At 37.3% G+C, this 27037-nt stretch overlaps 1 protein-coding gene across 1 annotated transcript in view; it reads right to left on the bottom strand.

Moving 5' to 3' along the window:
• Positions 1 to 1824: 1824 nt before the first annotated feature.
• The window catches only part of LOC149139492 (glutamate receptor 3.3-like), a 25416-nt gene continuing 203 nt past the window's right edge, over positions 1825 to 27037 (bottom strand). The window contains exons 2-4 of the mRNA XM_089450738.1: positions 21260 to 21406; positions 2463 to 2651; positions 1825 to 2120 (exon numbers count right to left, since the gene is read on the bottom strand). Of these exons, the coding sequence (XP_089306864.1) occupies positions 1825 to 2120; positions 2463 to 2651; positions 21260 to 21406 (632 nt within the window). The remainder of the gene's footprint in view (positions 2121 to 2462; positions 2652 to 21259; positions 21407 to 27037) is intronic.

Here is a 27037-nt window from a genome sequence, read left to right as displayed (position 1 = left end):
AGGCATAGAAGTAGATCAAAATGAAAAAGGAATTTTTATCTCACAAGCTAGATATGTAAATCAAGTGTTGGGCAGATTTAACATGCAAGAATGCAAAGCAGCGATCACTCCCACAGTAATGGGATTAAAACTCAGCAGAGAGGACAGCAGCAAGGATTTTGATCCTAGTTTGTACAAGAGTATTGTTGGCAGCCTTATGTATTTAACAACTACTAGGCCTGACATTATGTATGTTGTTAGTTTAATTTCCAGATTTATGGAGAGACCAAAGGAGGCACATTGGCAAGCAGCAAAAAGAATTTTAAGGTATGTCAAAGGTACCAAAATGTTTGGAATTTTATATAATGTCTCAGAACATTCAGATTTGGTTGGATACACTGATAGTGATTGAGCTGGAAGTGTAGATGATCGGAAAAGCACTTCCGGTTATGTTTTTCATATGGGTTCAGGAGCCATTTCATGGGCTTCTAAGAAGCAGTCCATTGTAGCATTGTCTACAGCAGAGGCTGAATATGTGGCAGCTACAGCAGCAGCATGTCAAGCAGTTTGGATGAGAAGAATGTTGAGAAGCTTAGGCCAAGAGCAGGCAAAAGCGACAGTGATTTATTGTGACAATAGCTTAGCTATTGCATTGTCAAAGAATTCAGTGTTTCATAAGAGAACGAAACACATTGACACAAGGTTTCACTACATCAGAGAAATGGTGAGCAATGGAGAAATTGTCTTAGAACATTGCAGGACTCAGGAACAGGTTGCAGACATTTTGACCAAGCCACTGGATCAGAAAAGCTTTGAATTTTTGAGGAAGTGTTTGGGTATGACTGAATGCCCAGCAGTTGAAATTAAAGGGGAGTGTTGAAATATTAATTTCAACCTGCCGTACAACTGCATTAAACGGCAACACAAAACCATTCCCGAAAACCACCTATCCTTATCGCACCGCCTTTTGGCAAAGGCTATTTTTCCTTGGAGCCCTACGACACAATCAGCTGCTGCCACGCGTCTGCTGTACGAACCCAATACTGCCATTCTCCCAGACGTTAAAAGTCGTTTGGTTTGTGTGATTTAGGTGTGCGAAAATCGTCCGATGAGGTCAACACATATGGATTCGATCCAACTTGCCAGAACGTTAATTTTACTTTTACCGCCGGCTTTATTTAATGCACTTTAACGAGATTGTCATAGTCGTAGGTAATAGGTTGGTAGAAACTTTAAATTTTAATGTTTTTATTGCATACGGAAGTATGGGAATTTAAAGCAGGTATGGGTAAGTCCTTTTTCAATTATTATTTGATTTCATACGCAATATATGTTTTGTGTGGGCGTTGACTTTGTAATGTAATAGCACACGGGATGAAGAAATGAGCTCGCGGCAGCGAATGAAGAACAGGGGAAATTTTGAAAAGAAAATGTAATGTGCAGCAGCACAAAAATTAAATGTAAAAGCTCTTTTTACAGCAGTAAAATGTGAATGAAGATTTTACACAGCAGTGTAAAAATCATTTGTAAAAGAGAGACAGAGTATCTTGTTTTTGGGTGAATCCCTCTCTGTAAAAGAGGAAGAAATATGTTGTTTCAGGCATTTTTATTTGAAATGAATATCAATCATTTTATGGTGGTGTAATACTCTGTTCTAAGTAAATTTTTTTAAAAGCTTCCCTGTGCACAAAAGATCCTGGAGTGAAGGTAGAACAGAGCATTGCCTCTGTGGAGTTTATTTTGTTTGTTTTTGGGATTTTATCAGACAAATCCCCAACACTTTGAATCTGTAGACTTTGTCAAAATTGGACATCAATTTTTAATACAATTTAAATAATGAATTAATTATAAAGCTGATGAGGCGACTGCACCGCTACGGAATTCATCATCCGAATAAACAGCTGTAACTCTTTTCCAGCCATAGGCCTGAGCCAGGGCTGCAATGGGGTGCATCTGCAAGGCATCACTATGTGCCATGCGAACAAAATATGGAAATCTGCGGTTAGAGAGCAAGGGACTAGTAACAGAGAAGGAAACAACTGGGACTTGGGTAGTATCTCCCAAATGTAATATGAATTCTGCAACATCAGACGCTTGTGGCCCAATTATTGCCACCACTCCCATTTCCAACAGATCAAGAACTGATTTTACCAAAAGCAAAATTAACAATCAATATCAAACTGCCCAGCAAGGAAATCATAGAAGAAATAAAAGAAAATAATTAAACAAATGAAGCTGTAGATTAATTTCTTGGGTGAATTTTGAATGTTTGAGTTTGCTTTTGACCTCATGTACTAGTTATATCTTTTGAATCAAACATGCTCCTATATCTCCTCAGGGCAATGGGGTATCTCATACCAATGGAGACTTGTTCACTCATTATAAAAAAAATGGCTATAAAAGAGAAACAATCTCACAAACAGGGTCGGTTTGTATCTGCATTTAGAAAATAGAACCAATAATTGAAAAGAGATGTAAATTACCAGCCGAAGCCCCCTGAATCGCATCACCAAGCGAGTCACGAAAGTGGAGAACCAGGCGGGAGCCGTTGAGTAGCTGAGTGTCTCTATTAATGTCATCCTGTCCTATTTCAATGGCGGTTTTGGCCACCTTTCCTACCCACGAATTATAGTTCAAGATAACGCCTATATTCACCACGCTGTCATTGTTGGCTGCACTACACAAATTCCCAGCATTGCAGAATAAAATGCAGAAAATCATCAAACACTGCCACTGCCTGGCCTTCCATCTGTAATTGCACTTCTATATTGGTTATCCCTCGGAACTTTAATGAAAATATATAGATCTTGGAATCCTGCAGGCTTTGTCAAAATCGGACATCATTTTTTAATACCATCTAAATAATGAATCAATTATACAGTTGTCTTGTTTGATTCTCATACGCATTGACTTTGTGTTTACTTAGATACGTCTGCAATTTCTCTGCCATCATAAAATCATACTTTCGGATGGGCATGGCAATCAAATGGGAATCGTCTTTTTGTTCATTTAAATCGCTGGTTCATATCAATTAAATTAAATTAAATTAAAGGATGAATAAATTCTGATAAAAAAAATGTAATAAGATTTTTAATTATGGAAATTTTTTATTCTAAAATATTTTATTACAGTATTATAGAATCAAAAGATTTTTTATTATGGTAATTTTTAATCTCTAAATAAATTTCATTACAATATCATGATCAATAACATTATTTATCAATAACACATATCTAAAAAATCATAATTCATTTGGTAAGAGGTTTATTCATATGATATTTTTTTTAACTAAAAAATTTAATTAATATATATATATATATATAATAATTTTAAAATAAATCTTATTCTTTGATTTGTATATATTATTAAAACTATTCTATAATATGTGATAGAAATTAAATTTATATCATCTAATTAAATTAAAATTATAAAAATCTTTTTTCAAAATAAACATATGACTATTTTTCTTCTTAAATAATTAAATAAATTTATATAAACACACTTATATAAATAAAAAAATATTTATAATAATAAAACCAGTAACAATCCATATTATTTATTAAATGCATGTTATTCCATATAAAATATTAATATTTATAATAATGAAACAGGTATCAATCCATATTATTTAATGAAAAGGTATCAATCTATTATTTATTACCTGTAACAATGAAATCAATATTATTCCTTATTATCTTAAAGGAAGAGATATAGTTTAAAATAAAATGTTTTCATGACTTTGAAAATCGTATAATATATTACTAATAAATAAATTTAATAATTAATAATAATTATTAAATTTTTTAATAGTATCTCGCTAATATAAATTGGTAGACTTTTTCTTAACCTTATTGTAGGTATACCTACATTTTCTTAAGCTTAATGTTGAATATTTTAGAACATATTTCTAAAATCGTGATGATAAACGTGACTACGCAATCTTCAAAAACTCTCAAACAGATGAAGTTTTACAGTGAAAGGTGTATTATAGTGTTTTTCTGTAACTTACGGAAACTTGTTTTCACAAGTTGATTTATAGATGCACGTGACTGCTGTTTGAGGAGGGAGGAACGTGTGGTGGATTGAACTTGCGACATTTCCAGAAAGGATACGATAGACTTCATAATTTTTAAACTATAGATGAATTTATCTAGATAAATTTAGAATAACATATATAATATATATAGGACAGTATGAATAATAATTACTTTTTATTTTAATATATTAAAATAATAAAATCAATATATTTGATATAAATTAGATAAAACTGTAAATATAATATAAATAAAGTAATTTCATTGCTCCATATTAAAATTGTAAATTATAAATTAATAAAATATTTATTTCTAATTACAAGATGAATTAAATAATATTTAATATTTGATAATAATGAAAATATATAATTTTAACTTTTACAATTTCATTATTTTAAAAATATTTTCATTGAAATTTTCATTAAAACCATTAATTTCTTTTTTTATTATTCTGAATTGAATTGAGTGAATAGATATTTAAATACAAAAACATTTTCTTAGCTTATATGATCGATTTTGTTTTTGCTATGGTCATATTTCTTATATTATTTTCCTCTCTTTCCGTAGATTGAAAAAACCATTATTTTACTGCAATGTACATATGTTAAAAAGACGATATATTGATTTGGATCAAAAGAGTACCGTTTTGTTTGGAAATATTATAATGGGCAACGAACATACATATTGTGGTTCAGATCTATAGTTTATTATGGTTCATATCTATCGTTATTAGAGTTAGTTAACTGAGCTTTCTAAAATCAGATTATGGCGTTGTTAAAGAAGGCGAACCACCGTTCTAATTGATGATCTCAAACAATAGCAATAAAATTAAGTCTATGAATTTGCAGTCATTGTATCACAACGTATTTTTATCAAATCACTATAAGTGTGGACAATTTCAGGGTAATGCATTTTACAATCCAATTTCCAGGTCTTTAGGAGAAGATCTACACATCTACGGGATTGGTTGAATAGCAATGTTGCAAATCGAGATAGAGATTGGGTTCCTTTGGTTATGGTGAAGCCAAACGAATAGTAGGATGATGGAATAGCCAAGGAGATTCTTCTTATGTCAATGACTAAGACGTTTCCTTTTGGCTCTTTAATTAACAATGACCGGACGGTACAATATATCTAAACATAATGATGATAATCTCTGCATAACTTGGCAAAATTGTGGAAATGGCATGAACATGTAAAAAATAGAGCTAAATTTTATCATTACTTATAGAAGTTCACAAACTGAATATTGTTTTGAAAATTTAACATTTGTTTGTAGAAGAGAGAGTATAGATAGCTCGGTTTTATGATTAGATACAAAAGGCATTTGTAGAGCTAAGTTTATGGTGTAAATAGAGATCCTGGAACATAATTACATTCTATTTTTCTTTGCTTTGAAAATGGTTTGAATGGTTAGATCGCAAAAGTACGAGATTGTATGAACAAATTTCAATTATGCATCATAGTTATTTATGCATGATAGCTATATAAATGGGTTGAATCTATGGATTGAACAATGTTGCATTAAATGCCTGTGTAAAAGTTGGTGATTGTTTCTTCCTAAGAATTAATTGGCAGAATCTTTACATCACCCAACATTGTAATTATGCGGCATTACCTTGATGTTAGCTTGAATAAGGAGCTCTTAGAATAAGGTCTGATCACTACAGGCATTGGGTTTCTTTTTTATTGCTAGACCTGAAATTCATGATGGAAAAGGAGACTGGAATGATTCTCGAAGCCACCTTGTCTTCGAATGTTGATACACAGTGACACACATTAAGATGAAAGAATTATGTAACCTATATGACTATCTTATTGAGACTGAGGAGCAAATGGGGTTACATGATTCTAGTAACTGTGATAAGTAGAATAACCAACCTAAGGTTGGTTGTGCAGTACTTATTGTTGCTGGAGCTGGTGATAGTAACATTTGTGGGGAATAATCCAGTTGCATTGGAATAACATATTAGAGAGATGCTTGGATATGAATGATCAAGTTCGGCAGTCTGCACTGAAGGTTGTGGAGATTGCGCTTCGACAAGGGCTGGTCCATCTAATTACATGTGTACTTTATCCAATAGCTTTTGAAGTTGATCAACTGGAGTCAAATTCAAAGTTGGCACACTTCTTATTTATGCATATGAATGAGAAGTATCCCTCTTTCTTCGAAAGTCGTTTGGCTGATGGCCTTCAATTATCTTTCAGATTCATCCAATCAAGTGGTTCTAGCTCTGGTCAAGGATTAAATACAGGCAAGGTGTCAGGGAACATAAAGAATAAGAGTGATGGGAGCATATCTGCTACTGAAAAAGCTGGGATTTCTCGCATATACAAGCTTATTCGAGGCAGTCATATTTCAAGAAACAAATTCCTATGAGCCTCTATATGTAGTATATGCTATTAATTGAATAATGCAAGTAAGACTCGAGTGGGAAGCCTGGAGGCTAATACGAAGGCCTTGATTTTAGAGGGTGATTTTGGAGCTGTTGTGAAGGTCGCGTTTGAAGCCAAGGCATCTAAGAAGGAAATGGAAAGTGATGTACGATATAATATTGAATCTGTTGAGCCAGTTGATAAAGTTCCAGGGGATGTAGATGATTATAAGGGCATTCCAGATGTCTATCTACAAAAATTGAAGGTAGTGTGAACTGCATGATCACTTTGAAAAAAAAAGGAGCTCTTTCTATCTCTAGCACATGGATAGCGTGCAAATGTAGGGTTGAATTAGCAAAATCTTGAACCTTAAATAAGTGAAAGCCACGTAATTTGTAGACTCATCATCAAACCACTAAAACGATAAAAATATTTCTTTTCAGAGCACACCCAACATGGTCAACGTGTGTTTGTTCCTCAGGGAATACATGTTTGAATATCCCCTAAACTTCAAAAAGTGAAGTAAATATGAGCATCGTGAAAATTGCCCAGAACTTCCATGAGATGCTTGAAGAAGACTCACCCCATCCCTTCTTTGAAACTGTAACCTGTTTGTAAGAGAATTTCCCAAATTGCTACTTGATATATTAGGTGCAATCTTTAGATATATGATTTGTGATTTGTGAGTTAAATTTCCTTCATCCTAACGGTATTCATGGAAGAAGAGAAGATGATGATGAATACGAGGAGATCGGTGGGAGCTCGATTGTATATCTGTATCTTATCTATTCCTACTTACTCGAATAACGAAGTAAGTTCTTTAATTCTTTGATTATGTAAGTCATTCTGTCGATTTTTTATCCTAATCATCTTCAATGGTGAATGATTGGGGTTTATTCTAGGGTAAGAGCGTTGCGCTACTCCTGGCAGCTGTCACTGTCGCAATTCCAGGTGCATACCATGTTGTGGTGATGTTCTTATTTCCATTCTATGCTTCTCCTACTTTACTTTTTTCTGCGATGATGATTGGTACTACTTGAACTACAGTTCGAGTACCTTGAATCCACCTTTAAACTTGACAGGGTCACCCTTATGTGACGCATTTCAACTGTCGTTTAATAAGAGCCTCCCTATGCTTTTCACTATTAATCGGACTTTGCTTACTTTATTAAAGTAGGCTTTTGAGATCACACGGAATGTTAACCAGAGTAGATATGAAAATTGTGGCATTTGCTAGAAGAGTAAAAGGATTTGTTGTTATAATATTTTAGAACCGTTTCTTTGCTATTGTATCGATGGCACATCACATCTTGACAAATTCCCTGGAAATGGTAGGTTTCCCAATCACCTTCTACAACTCTCAAATATACAAAGATTAATCAAATAGTCTATTCTACCAGAACCTTTAAATTATGTGATGTCTTATGTTCCCTATCTGTCAAGCATGCATTTTCTTACCAAAAATTGTGGATCCTTGATATAGGAGGTTGAAGAAACTCAATTATAATAGGCAAATATGATTTCTCCCTATTTATTTACTTGAATTTGCATTTTTTTCTATTGATATTCTCTTTGGAGTTGGACAAAGATCACATTGATATCAATCTCTTCATTCCACTCAAGGTTGTTCCATTGGAGGAGTTGTGCTAATAGCAATAACACTAGTATTGTTCTTCATGTTTTACTAGTAAGATAGTGTTCTTCATATTTTATTTTTCTTCGTTTCACTAGTAAGATGCCCCAGGAGATCAACAACCTTACTGGATTGATCCTATTAAATCTATACAAAAATTTTCTCACTAGAAGAATTCCTTTTGCAATGGGAGGGTTGTCTACCCTTCAGTTGTTGGACGTCTCTAGGAATAACTTGAAGGTAATATACATGACCATGGATGACCACCCTGATCATTATTCATCCAACAACCATAGGCTTGTTAAGAGGGTCTATGAGTTTCTAAGAGTGAGTCCTCAGTGGAAAAGACTGGACAGGACTTTATTGTGCAGCGAAGCGGCCAACTGCAACGAGAACGAAAATGAAGGTGAAGGCGTTGCTCAGGGAGATGCTTAAGGGGCTCCACATGTCAGATGCGTCATATTTTCATTGGGACGATGACGAACTAGGTGGGTAGTTGGGTGGGACACGTGTTTCAGATTGTGTCGACGACGACGAATCTAAACAATATCACCACGAAGAACCTCACCATATATAACACCTATCGGCGTAAAAAGGGATCATTGAAAAAAGTGGAATGTCACTATCTAAATAGACGAGGTAATTGCAAACAAAAATAAGTGGGTGGGAGGTCTGACCATTTATCTCTTCGGAAGTGTTTTTCTTTTCAAACCATATTTCTCTCTTCCTTCTTAATTTAAGGAAGAGGGACATAATACACTATAGATAACTATAAATAGTCCTATCAATGAGACTTAATTTAGGTGGGAAGTTATTATTCAACTACTAGGGATACACTTAATTGACTCTTCAGAACTAAGGTAATTGAAAAGTTTTACGAATAAGTATTAGATTATAAAATGATAGTTAATAATGCTCGTGACGATAAACCAATCACGTTCACAGAAATGAAGAATCAATGAGCAACTAATCATTTTAACGGTGCAGTTTAATGGTTGCATTTATAATATTTGAGCAAAGATTTTTTAACCTTTATAAAAGACGACATGGGTGGCCTTTGATCCACTTATGTGTACACAAGTCAAGAAACTATTTAATAAGGTCTCTTTGGGTGCAACTCTCTCTAGGTGCAACCACATGTTTGACCACTACCTCAAGGTTCCCCCATGGCTCCAAGGAAGTCGTCATGGGAATTGAACCTTGCCCAATGTTTAAAAACTCTTCACTTTCCATCATTGGATCCAAACCCTTTCGGCCTATTAAAGGAGGACATGGGGGTGGGATTTTCTCCACATATATGTGCATGTGTTACGAAACCATTTAACATGGTCTCTCTACATTCAACCACATATTCTCCCATTAAAATAAGGCACCCCCATGGCTTCAGGCAATCGCTCATGATAATTGAACATTGGTTGTTGCTAAAAAATTCCTCGCTTTCCACCATTAGGTACAACCCATTTGGTATTTTATTTTTATTTTTTAAATTCAGTAAAACATGAGGATTCTTGCATATTATTTTAATATAAGCACACATAAATCATTGTTTTGAAAACTTTGCAACTTTGAAATAATTTTATTTTTAATTTTCATTTTTTTTAAATCAATGAAATATCAACATTTTCCCAAATTCTTTTACTTTTTAAGATTTCTTAGATTTTATTTGTGATTATCTTATCCATACACCTAATTATTTATATAAGGTGATTGGTTTGATTAAGGAGGTTATTCGTTAAAATATGGCAAATTAAATGATATGATCAAAGACATGAGTGATCTCTCTCTCAAAATATAGATAGGACAAGATGGGAGAAATTGAAACAAGCATGAGAACACTTGATAGATGCAAATATCAATAGAAGAATGAGAGCACATATGAGAGGAGAATGTGCAGATCAAAATTATAACAAACAATAAGAGGAAATATATATGGTGGTGGCATCATATGGTTGTACAGTAGTAGTTGTTGCCTTATTTCTTTAACAGAGCCATACTCTTATATCAACAGGTTATACTTATCTATTTTGTAGTATTTATGTTTATCATACAACTGCTAAGTCACAACAAACTATGGAGGTGCCTTGTAAGCTTTGATCACTGGAGTGATAAGTTGATCTAAAGGAGAAAATCATTATGCATGTGTGTTATTTGTTAATTTCTCTTGTTGTTCATTTTTCCGACTACATGTCTGATTGTTGCATATTTAAAAATATTCGTTTAAATGTGATAGGTTCATATATTATTTATTTAATTAAGTGAAACATAGGATAACAATAATTTAGGGCATTTGGAAAAATTTATATGGTATCAGAGCTTGTCTCTTATTGAGATCCTTGAGAGTTTATAATAGTAGATCACTTGCCAAAAGGGCCAACAATTAGAGGTTTTCATTTTTGTTGCTTGAAGGACTAAGCACTTTGTCATATATATATATATATATATATATATATATATATATATATATATATATATATATATATATATATATATATATATAGATATAGATATAGATATATATATATATATATATATATATATATATATATATATGAAAATATGGTAAGTGTGCACATTTGATCTTAGTATGGTAGTACCTAACCTCAAATTGATGATAAATTAGATGGTGCCTCCAACATTTTTCCCTAGAAAGTTAAGGTGACATTGCTATTTGAAGAGAATGATCTCTAAGACATCATCAAGGATGTCATGCCTCCACCTATAGATCTGCAATAGTTGGAAACACATAAAAAGAAGTAATTGAAGGCAAAGTATATGATCTTGGATTCCATGAAGGATCAACTAATTCCTCACACATCTGAGAAGAAAATGATGGAGATGTTTGATGCCCTCATTAGCCTCTACCTGTTATACACATTTTTTGGAACTGCAACCCCAATCACATATGTCGATAAACCAAGGGCTCTCAAACCCCTAAAAGTGTTGTTTCATACCCTAAAGGATCAAGGTCAACCGATTACATCATTTCCCAGAAGTTCTCCCTGAAAAACTACTCTGAACTGGTCAAAACTGGACCATATAGACTGCTCCATGCTGAGGGTGCATTGCATCTCACCTGTTACACACAAGGGGTGCGATGCATATTGAAAAGCCCTTCTGTAGGGTGTGATGAGCGAGAGCAGACAAATGGCAGAGGCAGTTTTCTAGGTGGAAACTTAGAGAATCTTCTAGAAACTGCTCATATGACACTTGCCTCTCTGAATCCGCCTAGGGATGAGTAAAAGATCATGAAATCTCCAAGTGGAACCAAGAACTATCAGTGAAATGACACTAATCAAAATCCCAAAAGATGACTCACCCCCCTGCAAATATCTATATATGGATCCCTCATCCTAGAGATTCAAAGGCTGGAATTTTGTGTTTTATAAGGAAGTGTTGTTGGTTTCTCTATGAGACATTGTATTGTTGAGTGATCTAGCTTTTCATGAGGTGAAGAGGGCTTTCATGCTGGGAGGATGGCGCTGGATCAGACAGATGGGTTGTAATCCTCTCTTCTACTTCTATCAATAAAGTTATTTGAGTTTTCCTCCATACACTTGCATATTTTTGAATCTTGTATTTGTGTATGCATTTGTATGGTTAATGTACATCTGATTCTACATTGTTTATGGTATCATAGATCTCTGTGCTTTGATGGTATTTTGTTGCTTTGCCTCTACAAGTGTTCTTTAAAGCGGGACAAGTGAGAAAGGAGGGGCGAAGCTCTATCGAAGGAGAAAGGAAACAAGCAAGGAGCGAAGCGAAACACTGAGGTTAGTACTCTCTGCTTCTCTCTCATCTATCTCCCATAAAGGAAAACTCAAGTTACTTTGAATTTTTTGTTTCTAAGATAGCTACCCATCTTAGTGGGACTAGCAGATCTAAATAGACACTAGTTTTCCCAGAAACAAACTGGCGACTCCACTGGGGAACGAATAGTTTGTTTTTCTGTTACTGTTTTATGCTTCATAAACTACAGACGGAGCCTAAAGTTAAGCCAACTACCCTTCGAACTACTTTTGCTATGCAACTGCAAAGTAGATCAACGCTGCTTCAGTCAATCTCCAGGTTGGTTTATGAACTGAATATATGACTTGCAAACATCCTAAGTGCCCTGGTGATAGCTCAATAACCTCATAAGATCATACCCCTATACTTTGTGTTTACTGTCCATCATAAGCTTGGCCTAAATCCCTGAACTTAGCTGCAAATTCTAAGTGAAAACCAAGCTTAGTCTCATCCCTGGACCATCGCACTGTCTCTCATTGGCAGTCTGGATGCATTGCACCTCTCGTGTGCTGCAGGTGAGATGCATCCCTATTTCCCTTAAGGACAGATGCGATGATTGACTGAGATTGTTTCGCTCTCTGGATTTTGGTTTTTTCTTCATTGTTTTCAGCTCTATCCAGTGGTTTTGCTACTTATGATCAATATATCATTGTTGAAGTCTTCTTCCTTTACATTATTCAGCCTCCACTGATAAGGAATTGTAAATGTTTTTTTATGTATTTTTCGTCATTTGCAGTGCTCCTTTGCAAAATGTAGCTTAATCAAACTGTCGTCTTTTGATTCGAAAGTGTCGTAACTATCATTTTCAGTCAAGACAGAGAGTGTTGTATATTCTTCCTCTTTTAGATATTCGATTGTACTTTTGCCATTGTATTTGATTTGAATTGTCAATTCTGTGAAGTGTCGAAAGAAGTTTTCCATTCGAAATTGAAAGTGTCGTCTTAGTCTTCCTTTCGTTTTTGAAAAGAAATTGCTAAAGTGTCGCTTTGAAGAAAAGTAGTTCAGATCTATACTTAGTTTTCTTTTTGGCATTCTCACCTTAAGGAAACGGAAAAACAAATACATGCATGTGCATTTGCATTTAGACTGCATGCGGAAATTGATTTAGCAAAAGTGCATTTAGTGTGTGCTCTTTGCTCTCTGTTGAAAGAATCTTACTCTTCTTTCCTTAGTAGCTAGGATTTTCATTGCTAAAATAAAAAAAACAATTGCTTATCATATAGATTGCATATTCAGGAATTGTACATCTACATCACGCGGTGAACCTTGAAAGGAAAACTTCTTAAGAAAGATCAACTATAAAATAAACCTCAATGAACACAAAAACGCTTTGGAACCTAACGCACAACATTTAAAAGTCTAGGCTAGAGATGTATTCTGGCATCGTAAAGCCTGGTAACTATCATTTTCATTCTAGGTTGGCTGATTCCTCCTCTTTGATACGACAAGTGTCAGTACGGACTTGTGCTCCCACATACCATCGAGTATATATTGGGAGACCACAATAGGCTGATATCCTTTATCCTTAGGAAGTAGTGTCTGTCGCCCTATCGATCGCAATGCACTAAACACAGCATTTGGAAAGATTGACTATCGTACGTAAAGTCCTCGGTAATTTCTCTTTAATTTACCATTGAGGTGTATATTGCAATTTTGCAATCGGTTTGGTAATCCCTCTATCTAGATTTCCAGAGTAGTCACTTTCGTTCCTTTTCGACTCCTTAAAAGAAAATATCCATCTGAGCACTTGTCACTTCAGGCTCATTAAAAATCGAAGGTGACTAGAGTCACGTTTAGCTTTTTCTTGACTCTTAAAAATTGAAAAAGCAAGTTGTGTCAAAGCATCATAAAATTCATTTAATTTGGCATAACATTTTCCCCTTTTAATTTTGATTTGATCAAGTAATCCGCAATCGTGGCAGAAAGTCAATCAAAACCCCGTCGTTCGTGGAGACTAACAGTCAACCATCTTTGACTCCGGAAACAAAACCATTCCGGACCAAACGATCTCGTTTAACTGGGTTGAAATCTCCTGGTTTATTTTAAACTTGTGTTTCAACATCATCAGAGATTCCAGTTATTCCAATTATTTCTGGTACCCCTGCCTCTAAAGAAGAAGTTCTGTAGTTACAAGAGGACATTAGAACTAATCCTAGTGTAACGGTAAACACTTCTATTCCTGAACCAACTCCATCTAGGGCTGATTCGGAAGGTGTCACCCCTCCAGTATCTGTCACTACAGAGTCTATACCTTCTTCAGCACCAGAAATATTTTACGGACCTGACGGTCTACCTCTTCCACCTGGACTGATTGCTATAGAAAAGATTGTGGAGGATCTTCCATCTAGTACCCCATTGAATTTTGGAACTGGGATCCACCTATATCCTTCTACTATAGAAGTTAGTTCTTTTGATCACCCTTCATCGCAAGTTCCTGTCGAATCGCTAGGAAATCTTTTGGATAGACTCAATATGTCTGAACAACCATTGACATCTAGGACTGTGTCATCTAATATAGCAGCAACAAAACTTCCCACTGCTACTTCGACAATGTTCACTGGTATACCATCTGTCCCAACTAGTTCTCAACCACTAGATGGAGTCCACCCAGGGACTGTTTCGACAGCATGGTCTATTCGTATTTGTTCATCCAGAATCTTATCTGGAATTTCTTATGTTGAGACTCAGCAAATTGATCCTTCACATCAGCATCAATTTGGGCAGTCCAGTCTCCAAATACCAATTTAACCTTTGAACACTGGATTGCCGCCATATGGGGGGCAGTATGCCTTTTCATTGTTCCCTCTGGGAGAGCAACCATATGAGAGTTCACAACAAAATTTGGGTCAAGCTGGAATTGCATCCAGTGGTTGGGTACCAATACTTCCTCAATAGCCAAAAGTTATATATTCAATGCAACCAAATCAACCTGTGTCGGATATTCCCACTACACCGGCTATTGTGATGGTGTCGCAAGTACAAGCGTTGCCTGTGGTATGTCAACCTCAAGTCTCTCAAGTCGTTATACAACAACCTCTTGTCTCCATGGCTCAATCACAACCGCAGATTAGTGGCTCCTTAACTGTAGCAATTCAGGCTCAAATGGGTACTATCACCCCTCATCTTGGTCAAACATCCAGTATTGGACAATAGAAAATGGTCCAACAACCATGGCTGGTACAATATCAACAACCACAATTCCAACAAGCTTACCGAGGACCTAAGCAACAAAGCTTTACAGGTAATGGGCAACCGTATGTTCAAAATGGTTACCAACAATCATATTATAATGGTTGTGCCCATCAACCTTATCAAAGCTATCAGCATCAAATACATTATGCTGGTATGCAAAGACCCATTGCTCAGGCAATCCCATCTTATCCTGGGTATGCTTCACCAAACCTGAATCAACAGTTGCCTTTCGTAGCAACTTTAGAATTACCAGATCTGAATCGGCTAACAAATGATCCAATTGCTTATGCCCCTTGGTGGCCAGCGATTCCTCATAAACTTCCGTCAGATATTCCTAAATTCAATGGAAATGTAGGTGAAGATCCATCAAATCATGTAATGACCTTTCATTTGTGGTGTTCGTCCAACACCCTCAATGATGATTTGATTAGGCTTCACCTTTTTCAGCAAACGCTAACTGGTCCGGCAGCGAAATGGTACATCGAATTGCCTAGAGCTTCATTCGATAACTTCAGCACCCTTGCCACTACCTTTTTAACCCATTTTCAGTTATCTATAAGGTATGAAATAGGAACTGAGCTCCTTACCAGTTTTAAATAGACAACAGCCACTCACATATCTAATCATATTCATGAGTGGCGACATCGTCATCAAATGGTAAAGACATATGTTCCTGATCAGCTTCTAGCTGAATGGTTTATTAAGTCATTGTTACCTTCTATTACAAAAGATGCAGCCAAGGTAGGGGTTGTTACTAAAGAGCAAGTCATTTCTCATGCACAATGTCTAGACTTGATCTATACTCAGTCTAGCATGCTCTATGAAAAAATTCCTAACGCTCCTAGACCGGAATTTTCCGTTCCTCCTCCTCCTAAATCAAACAGGGACACTCATGCCGACGACGGCGTGATTGGCACCTCAAGTACGCAAACCGCAAAGGCTCAAACTAGTAAATCCCTTGCAGTTTCCAGTAAAAAAGCAAATGAAAAACTTCCTGCCTCAGAGATTAATGCCGTGTCATCGGACAAAGGCAAAGAACCAAAGCAACCAGGAGGCAAGAAGAAAGGGAAAAACAAAAAGAAGAAATAGGAAGATCTGATTCCTGAAAAATATTTGAAAACCCTACTGGGCGAAAGAAACCTAGTTAGCCATGTCTCATGTGCGATGAGGACCATTGGATGAAAGATTGTACGCATTGAGCTGAGGTCAAGAAATTCTTTAAGAATTCAAATACCTCAGCGGTATTGACTAATCCATTTCCAAACCCAGAAACCAATCTGTTTACTATTGATAATGCTTCCCCATCCCAAGTGCTTATGTTGTCCATTTCGAAACAGTAAAATGATGCTTTGATATCAACAAGGAATAATTTAAGATTATGGGAATCCATAGATGCCAAACAACAAGGCTACAGATCAACCTAGTAGTTCGACAACAACTTCGTTCGAAGTTGTGCCACCCATCATTCCTAAACTAATAATAAAGCCGCCAAAGGGAGTAGTACATAATTCGACATTTAATCCTCGTGCTCGAGCAGCACAGAATTATAATATAGTAGAGGATCTGGCCCAATCTCCATCTACTATGTCGACACTTGAAGTACTGCAAAATTGCCCTTCCCAAAAGCAGGCTCTATTATCAGCAATAGGTGGGATTGACCCAACGGATTCCAATCCTATGGCCTTTAATCATAAAGGATACGAACCTCAATTACCGCTCAATTCGCTTTCCTCGTACAGGTAAAAGCCCTCAACAAAATTGTTCATCGAACAATCATTAATGAGGGGGAATCTACCTGCATTATGTCAATGAGCTGCTGGAAAACTTTAGGCTCACCACCCTTGTTAAGATCATCAACGACATTGAAAGCATTCGATGGACGAACATACACACCGTCCAGGATTCTAAGTAACTTGCAAGTTGAACTGGGGGGAAAGACAGTAGAAATTGACATCGAAGTTATCAATGGAAACCTCAATTACAATATCCTACTGGGAAGGCCCTGGATTTATGCTATGGCTATGGTTGTGTCAACATATTTTAGAAAGATTGCATTTCCCTACCAAGGCAGAATTATAATCGTTGACCAATAAACCTTTCTCCCTAACAGTTCACAAGTTACAGGAAGCATTCCAATGATCCATGGAAGCTCACAATCGCTTCAAAATGTCGGAGTAGGCCTCCTAAAAGACCCTGCCTTAATGGGTACTTTTGCCCTCTCGCCTCCGAGTAATCTGGCGGAAGTGGCCACGGTGGAAACCTGTAATATGGTATCTTCTACATCAGCAAAGATTAAGAAGAATTCCAAACATTTTGTTAGCATGGATCATCGCCAGGTATTGCCTCCAAGCCCCATAGAAATTTTGTAGCAATAAATTTTCTTGGCTTGGGCGGCAAACCCAAATCAACACTCATCAAGTGTTTGGATAGATAAGTCTCTGGAATATGGCACCTCTTTAGATCCTTGGTCACATATACATTCTAGACAAAGGAATCATTAGGTCAATGATGATAGGAGAGGCACCTTGGGAAGATTACCACCATCGTTCCCATCTTCAAGATAACAACGAAGATTATTCCAACAACCTTAATCATCCTTCAGTTTTTTATTTTCTATCAAATACTATAAATACAGTGGATTCCGAGTGAAATCTGTCCAATATTGAAGAAAATGTCGCCATAAATATCTCGACCAGACCTAATGTTGTAGAGAATATTCATGTTGGCAAATCTTGTTCTTCTTCAGAACTGGAAATATATTGCGCTCTCTTTCGCGAATTCAGTGATGTCTTTGTAGGGTCATATGAAGAAATGCCAGGCATTGACTTGAGCATAGTTGAAGACGAAATTAAGATGTATCCAGATGTCAAACCAGTACGACAACGGCTTTGGCAAGTTCACCCGAAGAAAGCCGCTGCCATCAAGGCAGAAGTTGAAAAAATTCTACATGCTGGTTTCATTTACCCTATTCCTCTAACTGATTGGGTATCGAATATTGTTCTTGTAATGAAAAGTCAAGGAATGATTAGAGTGTGTATTGATTACAAGGATGTAAATCAAGCTTGTCCAAAGGAAAACTACCCTACACCCTTCATCGACTAGATAATTGATGAATGTGCTAGATGTGAAATCTTTTCATTCATGGATGGACTTTCCAGATACAATCAAATAAACATCCGCCCACAAGACCAGATGAAGACTGCATTATTTTTCTGTGGGGCACATTCACGTACTATAAAATACCTTTCGATTTAAGGAACGCAGGGGAAACTTTTCAGAGGGCAATGAACTATGCCTTCCACAACATCAAACACATCATTCAACCATATCTCGATGATCTACTGGCTCATTCGCAAAAGCGGACTCATCATCTGTAGCATTTGAGAGCTATATTTCTACGTTACCGACACTACAAGATACGACTCAATCCACACAAGTGTGTGTTTTGTGTCAGTTCTAGTCATTTACTTGGTTTCGTAGTTTCTAAGGATGGGATCCGGCTCGACCCATGTAAGGTTCAACAATCATCAATATGCCTCCACCTTCAAATTTGCTTCAGATTCAGAAACTCCAAGGGAAAGCAAACTTTCTAAGGAGGTTCATTCCAAATTATGCCGAACTTGCTAAAGGTTATATGCGTCTTTTGAAAAAAGAAGTGCCCTTCAACTGGGATCAGGTTGCGCAAGCTTCCTTTGATGCTTTAAAGGAATCTCTAATAAAAGCATCATTAATGTATGCTCCTGACTATCAAAAAGACTTTAACATGTATCTAGCAGCAGCAGATACAACCATCGCAATGGTTTTAGTACAAGAAGACAATGGAATTGAACATCCGATCTATTATTTAAGTCGAAACTTAAATGATACAGAAAGCAAGTACTCCTATGTTGAAAAGCTGGCTCTAGCAGCTGTTCAAGCAGTACAGAGATTTCGACACTATATCCTCTTTCGCAAAACTACCATTTTGTCAGATTGCAACCCTATGACTTACATTCTATCACGTCAATTACTAGAGGGAAAATGTTCAAAATGGATAGCCATTTTTCAAGAGTTTGATCTGGAATTCACAAAATCCAAGTCAAAGAAATCTCTAGTTTTCGCAGAGTTACTATGCGACCTCCCATCATCGTCAAACTATTCAACATCTAAAGCATCAATCGTGGATGAATCTTTGTTTCTGATATCGTCAAGCGATCTGTGGTGTGGAGATATACTGATCTATCTCCAAACCCAAACATATAGGTGTAATACCTCTCGTTTCGAACAATGATGTACTCAATACCAAGCAAAAGACTACATGATCATGAGAAATACACTTTACCGTCGAGGTATCGATATAGTTATATGAAGGTGCCTCATGCATGAGGAGGCCGAAAAAGTCCTGAATGATTGCCATTCAGGCGTGTGTGGGGGGCATCAATCTAGTTACTCTATGGTGCAAAAGATCTTATGAGTAGGTTACTTCTGGCCTACTATGTTCAAAGATTGCATAATCGCAATCAGAAGTTGCCATGCTTGTCAAATCTTCAACAGCAAAACCAGACTACCACCCACACGTCTCCATCCAGTAGTTGCTGTTGGGCCATTCGCCAAATGGGGCATAGATTTCATGACATGTAACCCCACCTCGGTCGGCGGGCATGGGTATATCATAGTCGCAGTTAACTATTTTACAAAATGGGCTGAGGCGATGCCTACATTAAACAACAGCGGTGAAATGGCTGCTCTTTTCTTTTTCAATCATGTAGTCTCTAGATTTGGTGCTCCACAAGCTATAGTCACAAATCATGGATCACATTTTCACAATAACATGATGGTTGAATTGGCTACCAAATTAGGACTATCCCACGATAGTTCTACTCCGTATTATCTGCAAGCTAACAGACAAGTTGAGGCCATCAAAAAAGTCCTGAAGCACATGTTGCAAAGGATGATTGGAGTCCACAAACGGAGTTGGCACCTAATCCTCTACTCGGCCTTGTGGGCATATAGGACATCGGTGAGAAATACAACCGGATTTACACCCTTTCAGCAGGTGTATGGCCTGGAAGCAGTCTTACTGATTTAGTGTGAAATTTTATCTCTCAAGCTCACAATCGACCTTCTCCCCAGAACTTCAGAGGAAGAGGCTCATTTCTTAGAACTAATCCAATTGGATGAAACCCGTCATGATGCTACTTTAGCTAACGAAGCTCATAAGAAACGAGTCAAGGCGCAATTTGACAAAAATGTCAAACCCCGTGTCTTCTCAAAAGGTGACCTGGTCTTGCTTTATAATCAGGAATCCGATAAATTGGGAGCAGGTAAGCTCCAACTGTTATGGATGGGTCCCTACATTGTTAAGCAAGTATTAGCAAAAGGAGCCTACGAGCTAGTAGATTGTGATGGGATTCCACTGTCACAACCCCAAAACGGGTTGTACCTTAAGCATTACTATGCTTGATTAAGTGTAGTAATCTCTTTATATGCTTTTGTTACATTTTTGTTTTCGTCAAGAGTGATAGGTAATCCACTTTGCATTTGTTGCAGATGTCGGACCTGTTGGAATAATTTGTTGGATACGCCGACGGAGCTAGTTGTAGTATACAGAACCTATCTTTTGTAGCCTGGGCCATTTTTTATCCAAGCAGCGAATTAGTGAGTTTTAGAGGGGTATGTATTGGTTGGTCAACAGACAACATTGCTAAGTACAGTGCATTGATGGAGCTTCTCTCTAATGCCATCGCACATGACATACACTGACTTGTTGTCAGGCTAGACTCACAACTCGTCATCCTACAGCTTACTAGCATGTATTCTGTTCGGAATCCAACTATCTATCGTATGCTCCTAAGGGTTAGGATTTTGGAAAGGCAGTTTGATTCTATTCAATATCAACACATTTCCAGAAACTTAAACACATTAACTGATTCATTAGAAAATCATGTGTTAGATAGACATTTGTAGCATTTATAAAGGAAAAAGCATTTCAATCAAAATTTGCATCAGAATCATATGACTTAACCAAAATCAAACTTCGAGAATCAAAAATACATATAACTATTTATAGTTTTTTACAAAATGTTTTGTGTCCAGGACAAAATCGGTCATACAACCCAAAAACTCAAAATGTAGGAAATCACCCTAGACTAATGGTGCTGATGATAACAAATCACCGCCTATGCGATCATACGTAAGAGCCTAGTCCATCGACTCGACAAGCCAGTAGTATGGTGTTGTAATCTCAGAGGTAACTCGTTGGTCCTCACATCCTGAATACCAAGGGTGATACCCTCGAACTGATCCTGCAAGACTGTAAGGGTCTCTGCTATGTCCAGATCCCAAAGGACAACCCTCCCTACAGCTACCGCTACTAGAACGGCAGCTGCTACCCTCGGGCACGCTCCTAGTCGCACTGGTCTAATATCTGCAAAAACATATGGGTTTGATTAGTCTTGATAACATTTAAAAAACACAAGAACATTATAAAAGTAATAAACAGAGATATGGTCAGATGTTTTTATGTATAACACCCCACTACTTGCTAGCCGGCAGCACCAAATCTAAGTCACCCTGGAAATCCATCCCAACATATGGATACTCGGCGAAGACCATCTCCTGACAGTTGAACCACTCAAAGAAGGCATCAGAGAATGAGATCTGTGATTGACCAGCATGTCTGGCCATGAGATCAACCCATCTCTACATCCGTGGCTCCCTCGGTGCTGGCAGTCCGAGTGAAATGTATTGTGGCTGCATTAGTGGAATCCTCTCCAAGGCAAAAGCGGTCAGAATAGAACCATAACCAAAGTTCTTGGATCTTCCATTCTTTACCTTGGAAAGTTGTTCTTTTATAACCGGAAGTACTGCATCACACCAGTTGAATACCTTTGGTTCAAGACATTCCAGGGCATACTGCATATGGGACCTGTTGGCCAAATGAAGAGCCACACTACTAGCCAATCTAGCAAAGGTGAATAAAATAGTCCTCAAGGACTGTTAGTGACATCTCAAATACTGATCTTGACTTCCCTGCTCAGCTGAGATCCATCTCTACAAAACTGGCAAATATAATCCCTCACGGATTCACCCCCATGGGCGGATCCTGATAGTGAGAGAGGGGCACCACGCCTTGATAACTCGGTCAAGAATTAGATATACTCAACTGTCAAAGGGATGGATTTACCTCTAATCTGGAACACTTGGTTGATAGGATCCCATGCATTGAGAAGATATTGCAACAAATTGATTTGTTTCTTCATGCTGGATATGCGGAAGAATTTGAGCAAGCCACAGTTTCACAATGAAGTAACCGTACCTGGATCATGTAAAGCAATCATATCCTCTTCTTCATGCTCACGTTCATGCCATGTAACAACCATCTTGATCTGATGAATCTCTAAAAAACAAACAAGAGAAGAATTAGGGTCCTGATTTGGTCAAAAACAAGCAAAATTTCCATGAAAAACAGTGCATAAAATTCTCCTTCTGTGCCCATCGCACCTTGGTTGTGTACAAGGTGGGATGCATACTGACTTGCCAATGGCTAGCTTAGTATGCATCGCACCTTTCGATGCATACCAGGTGCGAAGGGGAGAGAACGAATTGTTCAAACCCCTGAGGCCGGGAAAAACAAGAAAAGCTGCTCAGAATCAGAAAAGAAATGAATGCAATTGAAGAGCTTAGGGTAGCTCCTACCTGGTCCAGACAGCGCCAAAAATAGTCCACCGAATCTCCCGGAATCAGCTTATGAAAATCAAGGGGGAAACGACCTCCAGAGCTCCAACAATCCCAAATTTGAATGAAATGGTAAAAATGAGAGGTAAAGCTACTTTTATGTTAATGTTCACGTAATTCAAGTAAGATGTTGGTTTTCAAGTCATTTTTCAAGCATGTATTTACATTTCTAATCAATTTGATGGAGCAATTGAATAGGTAGTACGACCATCAAAATACCATAGTGTTAATGGCGAATTGAACATCTCTAACTATTATCACGAGCAATGTTTCTGCAAAGTTCAAGCTCGTTAAAAAATAAACCTAGCAGCGAGCAATGTTGGCACAAGGTTCAAGCTCGTTAAAAAATAAACCTGCCACTGAGCACATGTTGGCACAAGGTTCAAGCTCATTAAAAAAAAACCCGCCTTTTGGTAAATAACCTTTGTGATCACATTGCTATCAGCCTTTGAGCCTTGGCCGAGTTCTTACCGTCACCTCCACTCTTTTAGCCGATCATACACCTCCACTTGATTGTTTACCTTTTGAGGAATAGCTGCGACGAGTGATTCTACTAGCCACCCTAATTACACTGCCATGTTTGAGAAGTTCCAAACTTACCTGGAACCAGTTGCTACCCGAAAACATCACTCATTCCTAAAAAATGAATCTCTTTTAAGATCTTTTTAGACTCATAAAGTATGAAAAGATTGCCAAGATACTGGCCTTTCCAGCTCATTAAAGTAAAGGGAAGCACCATCCCTCCTCTATATTTTAATCTTTTTGGACCTGAGGGATCATTACACAAAAAGATCGAGCGCTTGTCTTGTTCGGCTTGCTAAAACTATCAAAAAGTCATCCCTTTCATATTATTTTATACTTTTTTGGACGTAATGGATTATACCACGAAAAAGGACTACTGGAGTTTCTTTTCCATCTCCTTTCAAACTCTCTAAATATGAAAAGGATCGAGTTATCTTTGTCATTAAACTCATTAAAACAATAGTGAAAAACTTGTCCATCTGGGCAAGAGCGAGTTTCACTGTCACTAGGCTCGCTAAAACATAGCGATAGGTTTGCCCGAAGGGAAAATTATAGAACAATCATATGTTATCCTCCTCAAGCTTGACAAAAATAAAGAGGTACTAGTCAGCAATAGCTGGGGAAAAAGGGAAGAAAACTTGAAGAACTTCATTGGTAGCAAGTTTTTTTTGAACATGACACTTTCACTCCATCACCATGATTGAGTCGGGTTGGGTTATTCTGTTCACCATCACCATTGGTCCTTCGTACCATCCATGGGGTTAACGCTATCGATCCATCACAATGTCGCTGATATGTTCAAGAGAAATTGCTCAGATAATTCACCAACCCAGCTAATGCCTCATCCACTACAATACCTTCACTCTCCATTTTTCATGACCCCACCATGAACCTTGTGTCATCAGATCGTTTTCACCTCCACAAAATCATTTGCTCCGTTTTGTGTTGTAGATGTGGGATTAATTAAGGCCCTCCTACGACGAGTCACTTCTTGTCGACATCAGCTCATTATCTAAGAAGTTGACTTAGAAACAACCTTTTCAATACTTTGAAGCTTGCATGCCTCAATGGCAAGTTTCTCACTTTCGGCGACAGGTTTACATCAATGGCCTACAACCGAAAAATTTTGTGTGGTGTTCGACATCGACTCATGTATTCACACCACGTGAATTGTACTATAGTACCTTGAGGGACATTATCATTATCGGTGATTCCTCTCGCGCCTGTTAATAGCTTACATCATTGGCTGGTAATCAGACGATGTCTTTCCATGTTCAACTTCAGAACATCTTTTCACATGGATCGACTTGTACATCGGGCGAAGATTGAACGAGTTTGAAGACCTCGGATCTAGTTTCATCCATCCGGGCTGAGATATATTTAGGAAAATAAAGACATCAAATGTACTCCATAGCTGCACAGATAATCATCTAAGCCAAGGGATGATGGCTTTACCAGAATCATCAGTCTGCCACACAGACGGTTGTCTATCTTATGTACATGAAAATGAATTTATAAAGCTGAGCATGGGAATGCTTGCCTCAGCTAGATCATGAAAATATTATGAAGATAATGTGTTGTATTGAATCTTATTACAGGTCACCTTCCAGTTCGAAAAACCTCGGATCCTCATGATAAAGCATTTCACCCGACATCATAAGATTTACAACCTCATGCTTTAGAGGGCAACTGTTATAGACATATTTGGGCACTGCAACCCCAATCACATATGTCAATAGACAAAGGGCTCTCAAACCCCTAAAAGTGTTGTTTCATACCCTAAAGGATCAAGGTCAACTGATTACATCATTTCCCAGAAGTTCTCCCTAAAAAACTACTAAGAACTGGTCAAAACTGGACCATACAGACTGCTCCATGCTAAGGGTATGATGCATCTCACCTGTTACAATACTGAAAATCCCTTCTATACGGTGGGATGAGTGAGATCAGACAAATGGTAGAGCCAGTTTGCTAGGTGGAAACACAAAGAATATTCTAGAAACTACTCATATGACACTTGCCTCTCTGAATTTGCCCAAGGATGAGTAAGAGATCATGAAATCTCCAAGTGGAACCAAGAACTATCAGTGAAATGACACTAATCAAAATCCTAGAAGCTGACTCACCCCCCTGCAAATATCTATATATGGATCCCTCATCCTAGAGATCCAGAGGGTGGAATTTTGTGTTTTGTAAGGAAGTGTTGTTGGTTTCTCTGTGAGACATTGTATTGTTGGGTGATCTAGCTTTTCATGGGGTGAATAGGGCTTCCATGTTGGGAGGATGGCGCTGGATCAGACAACTGGGTTGTAATCCTCTCTTCTACTTCTATCAATAAAGTTATTTGAGTTTTTCCTCCATATACTTCCTTATTTCTGAATCTTGTATTTGTTTATGCATTTGTATGGTTAACGTACATCTGATTTTACATTGTTTATGGTATCATAGATCTCTATGCTTTGATGGTATTTTTCTGCTTTGCCTCTACAGGTGTTCTTTGAAGCCGGACAAGTGAGAAAGGAGTGGCGAAGCTCTATCAAAGGAGAGAGGAAACAAACAAGGAGCCAAGCGAAAGACTAAGTTTGGTGCTCTCTACTTCTCTCTCATCTATTTCCCATAAAGGAAAACACAAGTTACTTTGAATTGTTTGTTTCTAAGATAGCTACCCATCTTAGTGGGACTAGATCTTAATAGACACTAGTTTTCCCGGAAACACTACCAAAGTGAGAACATTAATAGAAAATTGATATTTATTATTGAGGAACAAACTTAGATCCATCGAGGAACCTGATTAGGCATCATCACCAACTACATGATGAAGATCACATAGGTCCATGATGAAATTGCAATAGTTAGATAGAAGGTTGGAGACATAGAGATGGTTGATATGACACTAAATGGATTCCCAACTCCATGCATTTTTTAAAGTTATTTGTTCTGAAGAAAACCTTCCTATCTTTGGGAGGCTTTGGTAGATGATTGTATTAGTAGGAGGAAAGTTAGATGGAGTTAAAGTCCAATACGAAGGGTGGTGGAGAGAATATATCCCTGATTGGGCCAAAAAGAGTAGACGTAAAGGACCCAACAAGGGTAAGGGAAAGAATGAGGAGTCAACCTCACAATGAAGGATTAAGGACTTGAGTAAGATTGAATGCTTCATTTGTCATAAATTTGGCCATTATGCATCGTAGTGTCAATAGAAGAAAGGTAAGGGGAAGAAACAACACAAGTGGGTAGCATCCTTTATAGTAAATTAGATGAATGATTTTATTTCCAAGTTTGAAAAATATTTCTCAATGGTATCTTGCCTTTCTACATGGAAAATTTCAAGGAACACTCAGTATGTGGACAATGGAGTATCTAGGAATATGACGTTAGCTTGCGAGTTATTTTCAAGTTTAACAGAGAAAGACTTGAGAGTGTATGTTGAAATTGATGATGATGCCAACTACCCGATAGGAGTTGGTACCATTTTCTCCTGGCTCTAGTGAGGTAACTGTTTAGACTTTGATGATGTCTTGTTTGTTCTAGGTCTTAAAAAAAATGATTTCAGTTTTGGTTATGGAGGATAAAGGTTATGTAATAGAGTTCAAGAACCAAAAATTCCTTATCAAACTAAAGGAATCTAGCCTAGAAGGAACACATGTGATCAAATTTAGAGAAGACAAAATGTATAGGTTCTGAGTCATGGCACAAGATGATGGGTAACCTACATTACAGAGAATTATTTGTTCAGAGGTAGATAGTCACATCTTTTCCATAGTTTAGCATTGAGTAGTAGGCAGTATGCAGAGGGTGT

This window comes from Pinus tabuliformis, chromosome X (assembly GCF_031772625.1).
Source record: "Pinus tabuliformis cultivar Carrire ecotype Pingquan chromosome X, CPIR1, whole genome shotgun sequence".
Classification (NCBI taxonomy): Eukaryota; Viridiplantae; Streptophyta; class Pinopsida; order Pinales; family Pinaceae; genus Pinus; species Pinus tabuliformis.
The sequence above is the reverse complement of the archived record's forward strand: the minus strand, read 5'-3'. Positions and strand labels throughout refer to the sequence as shown.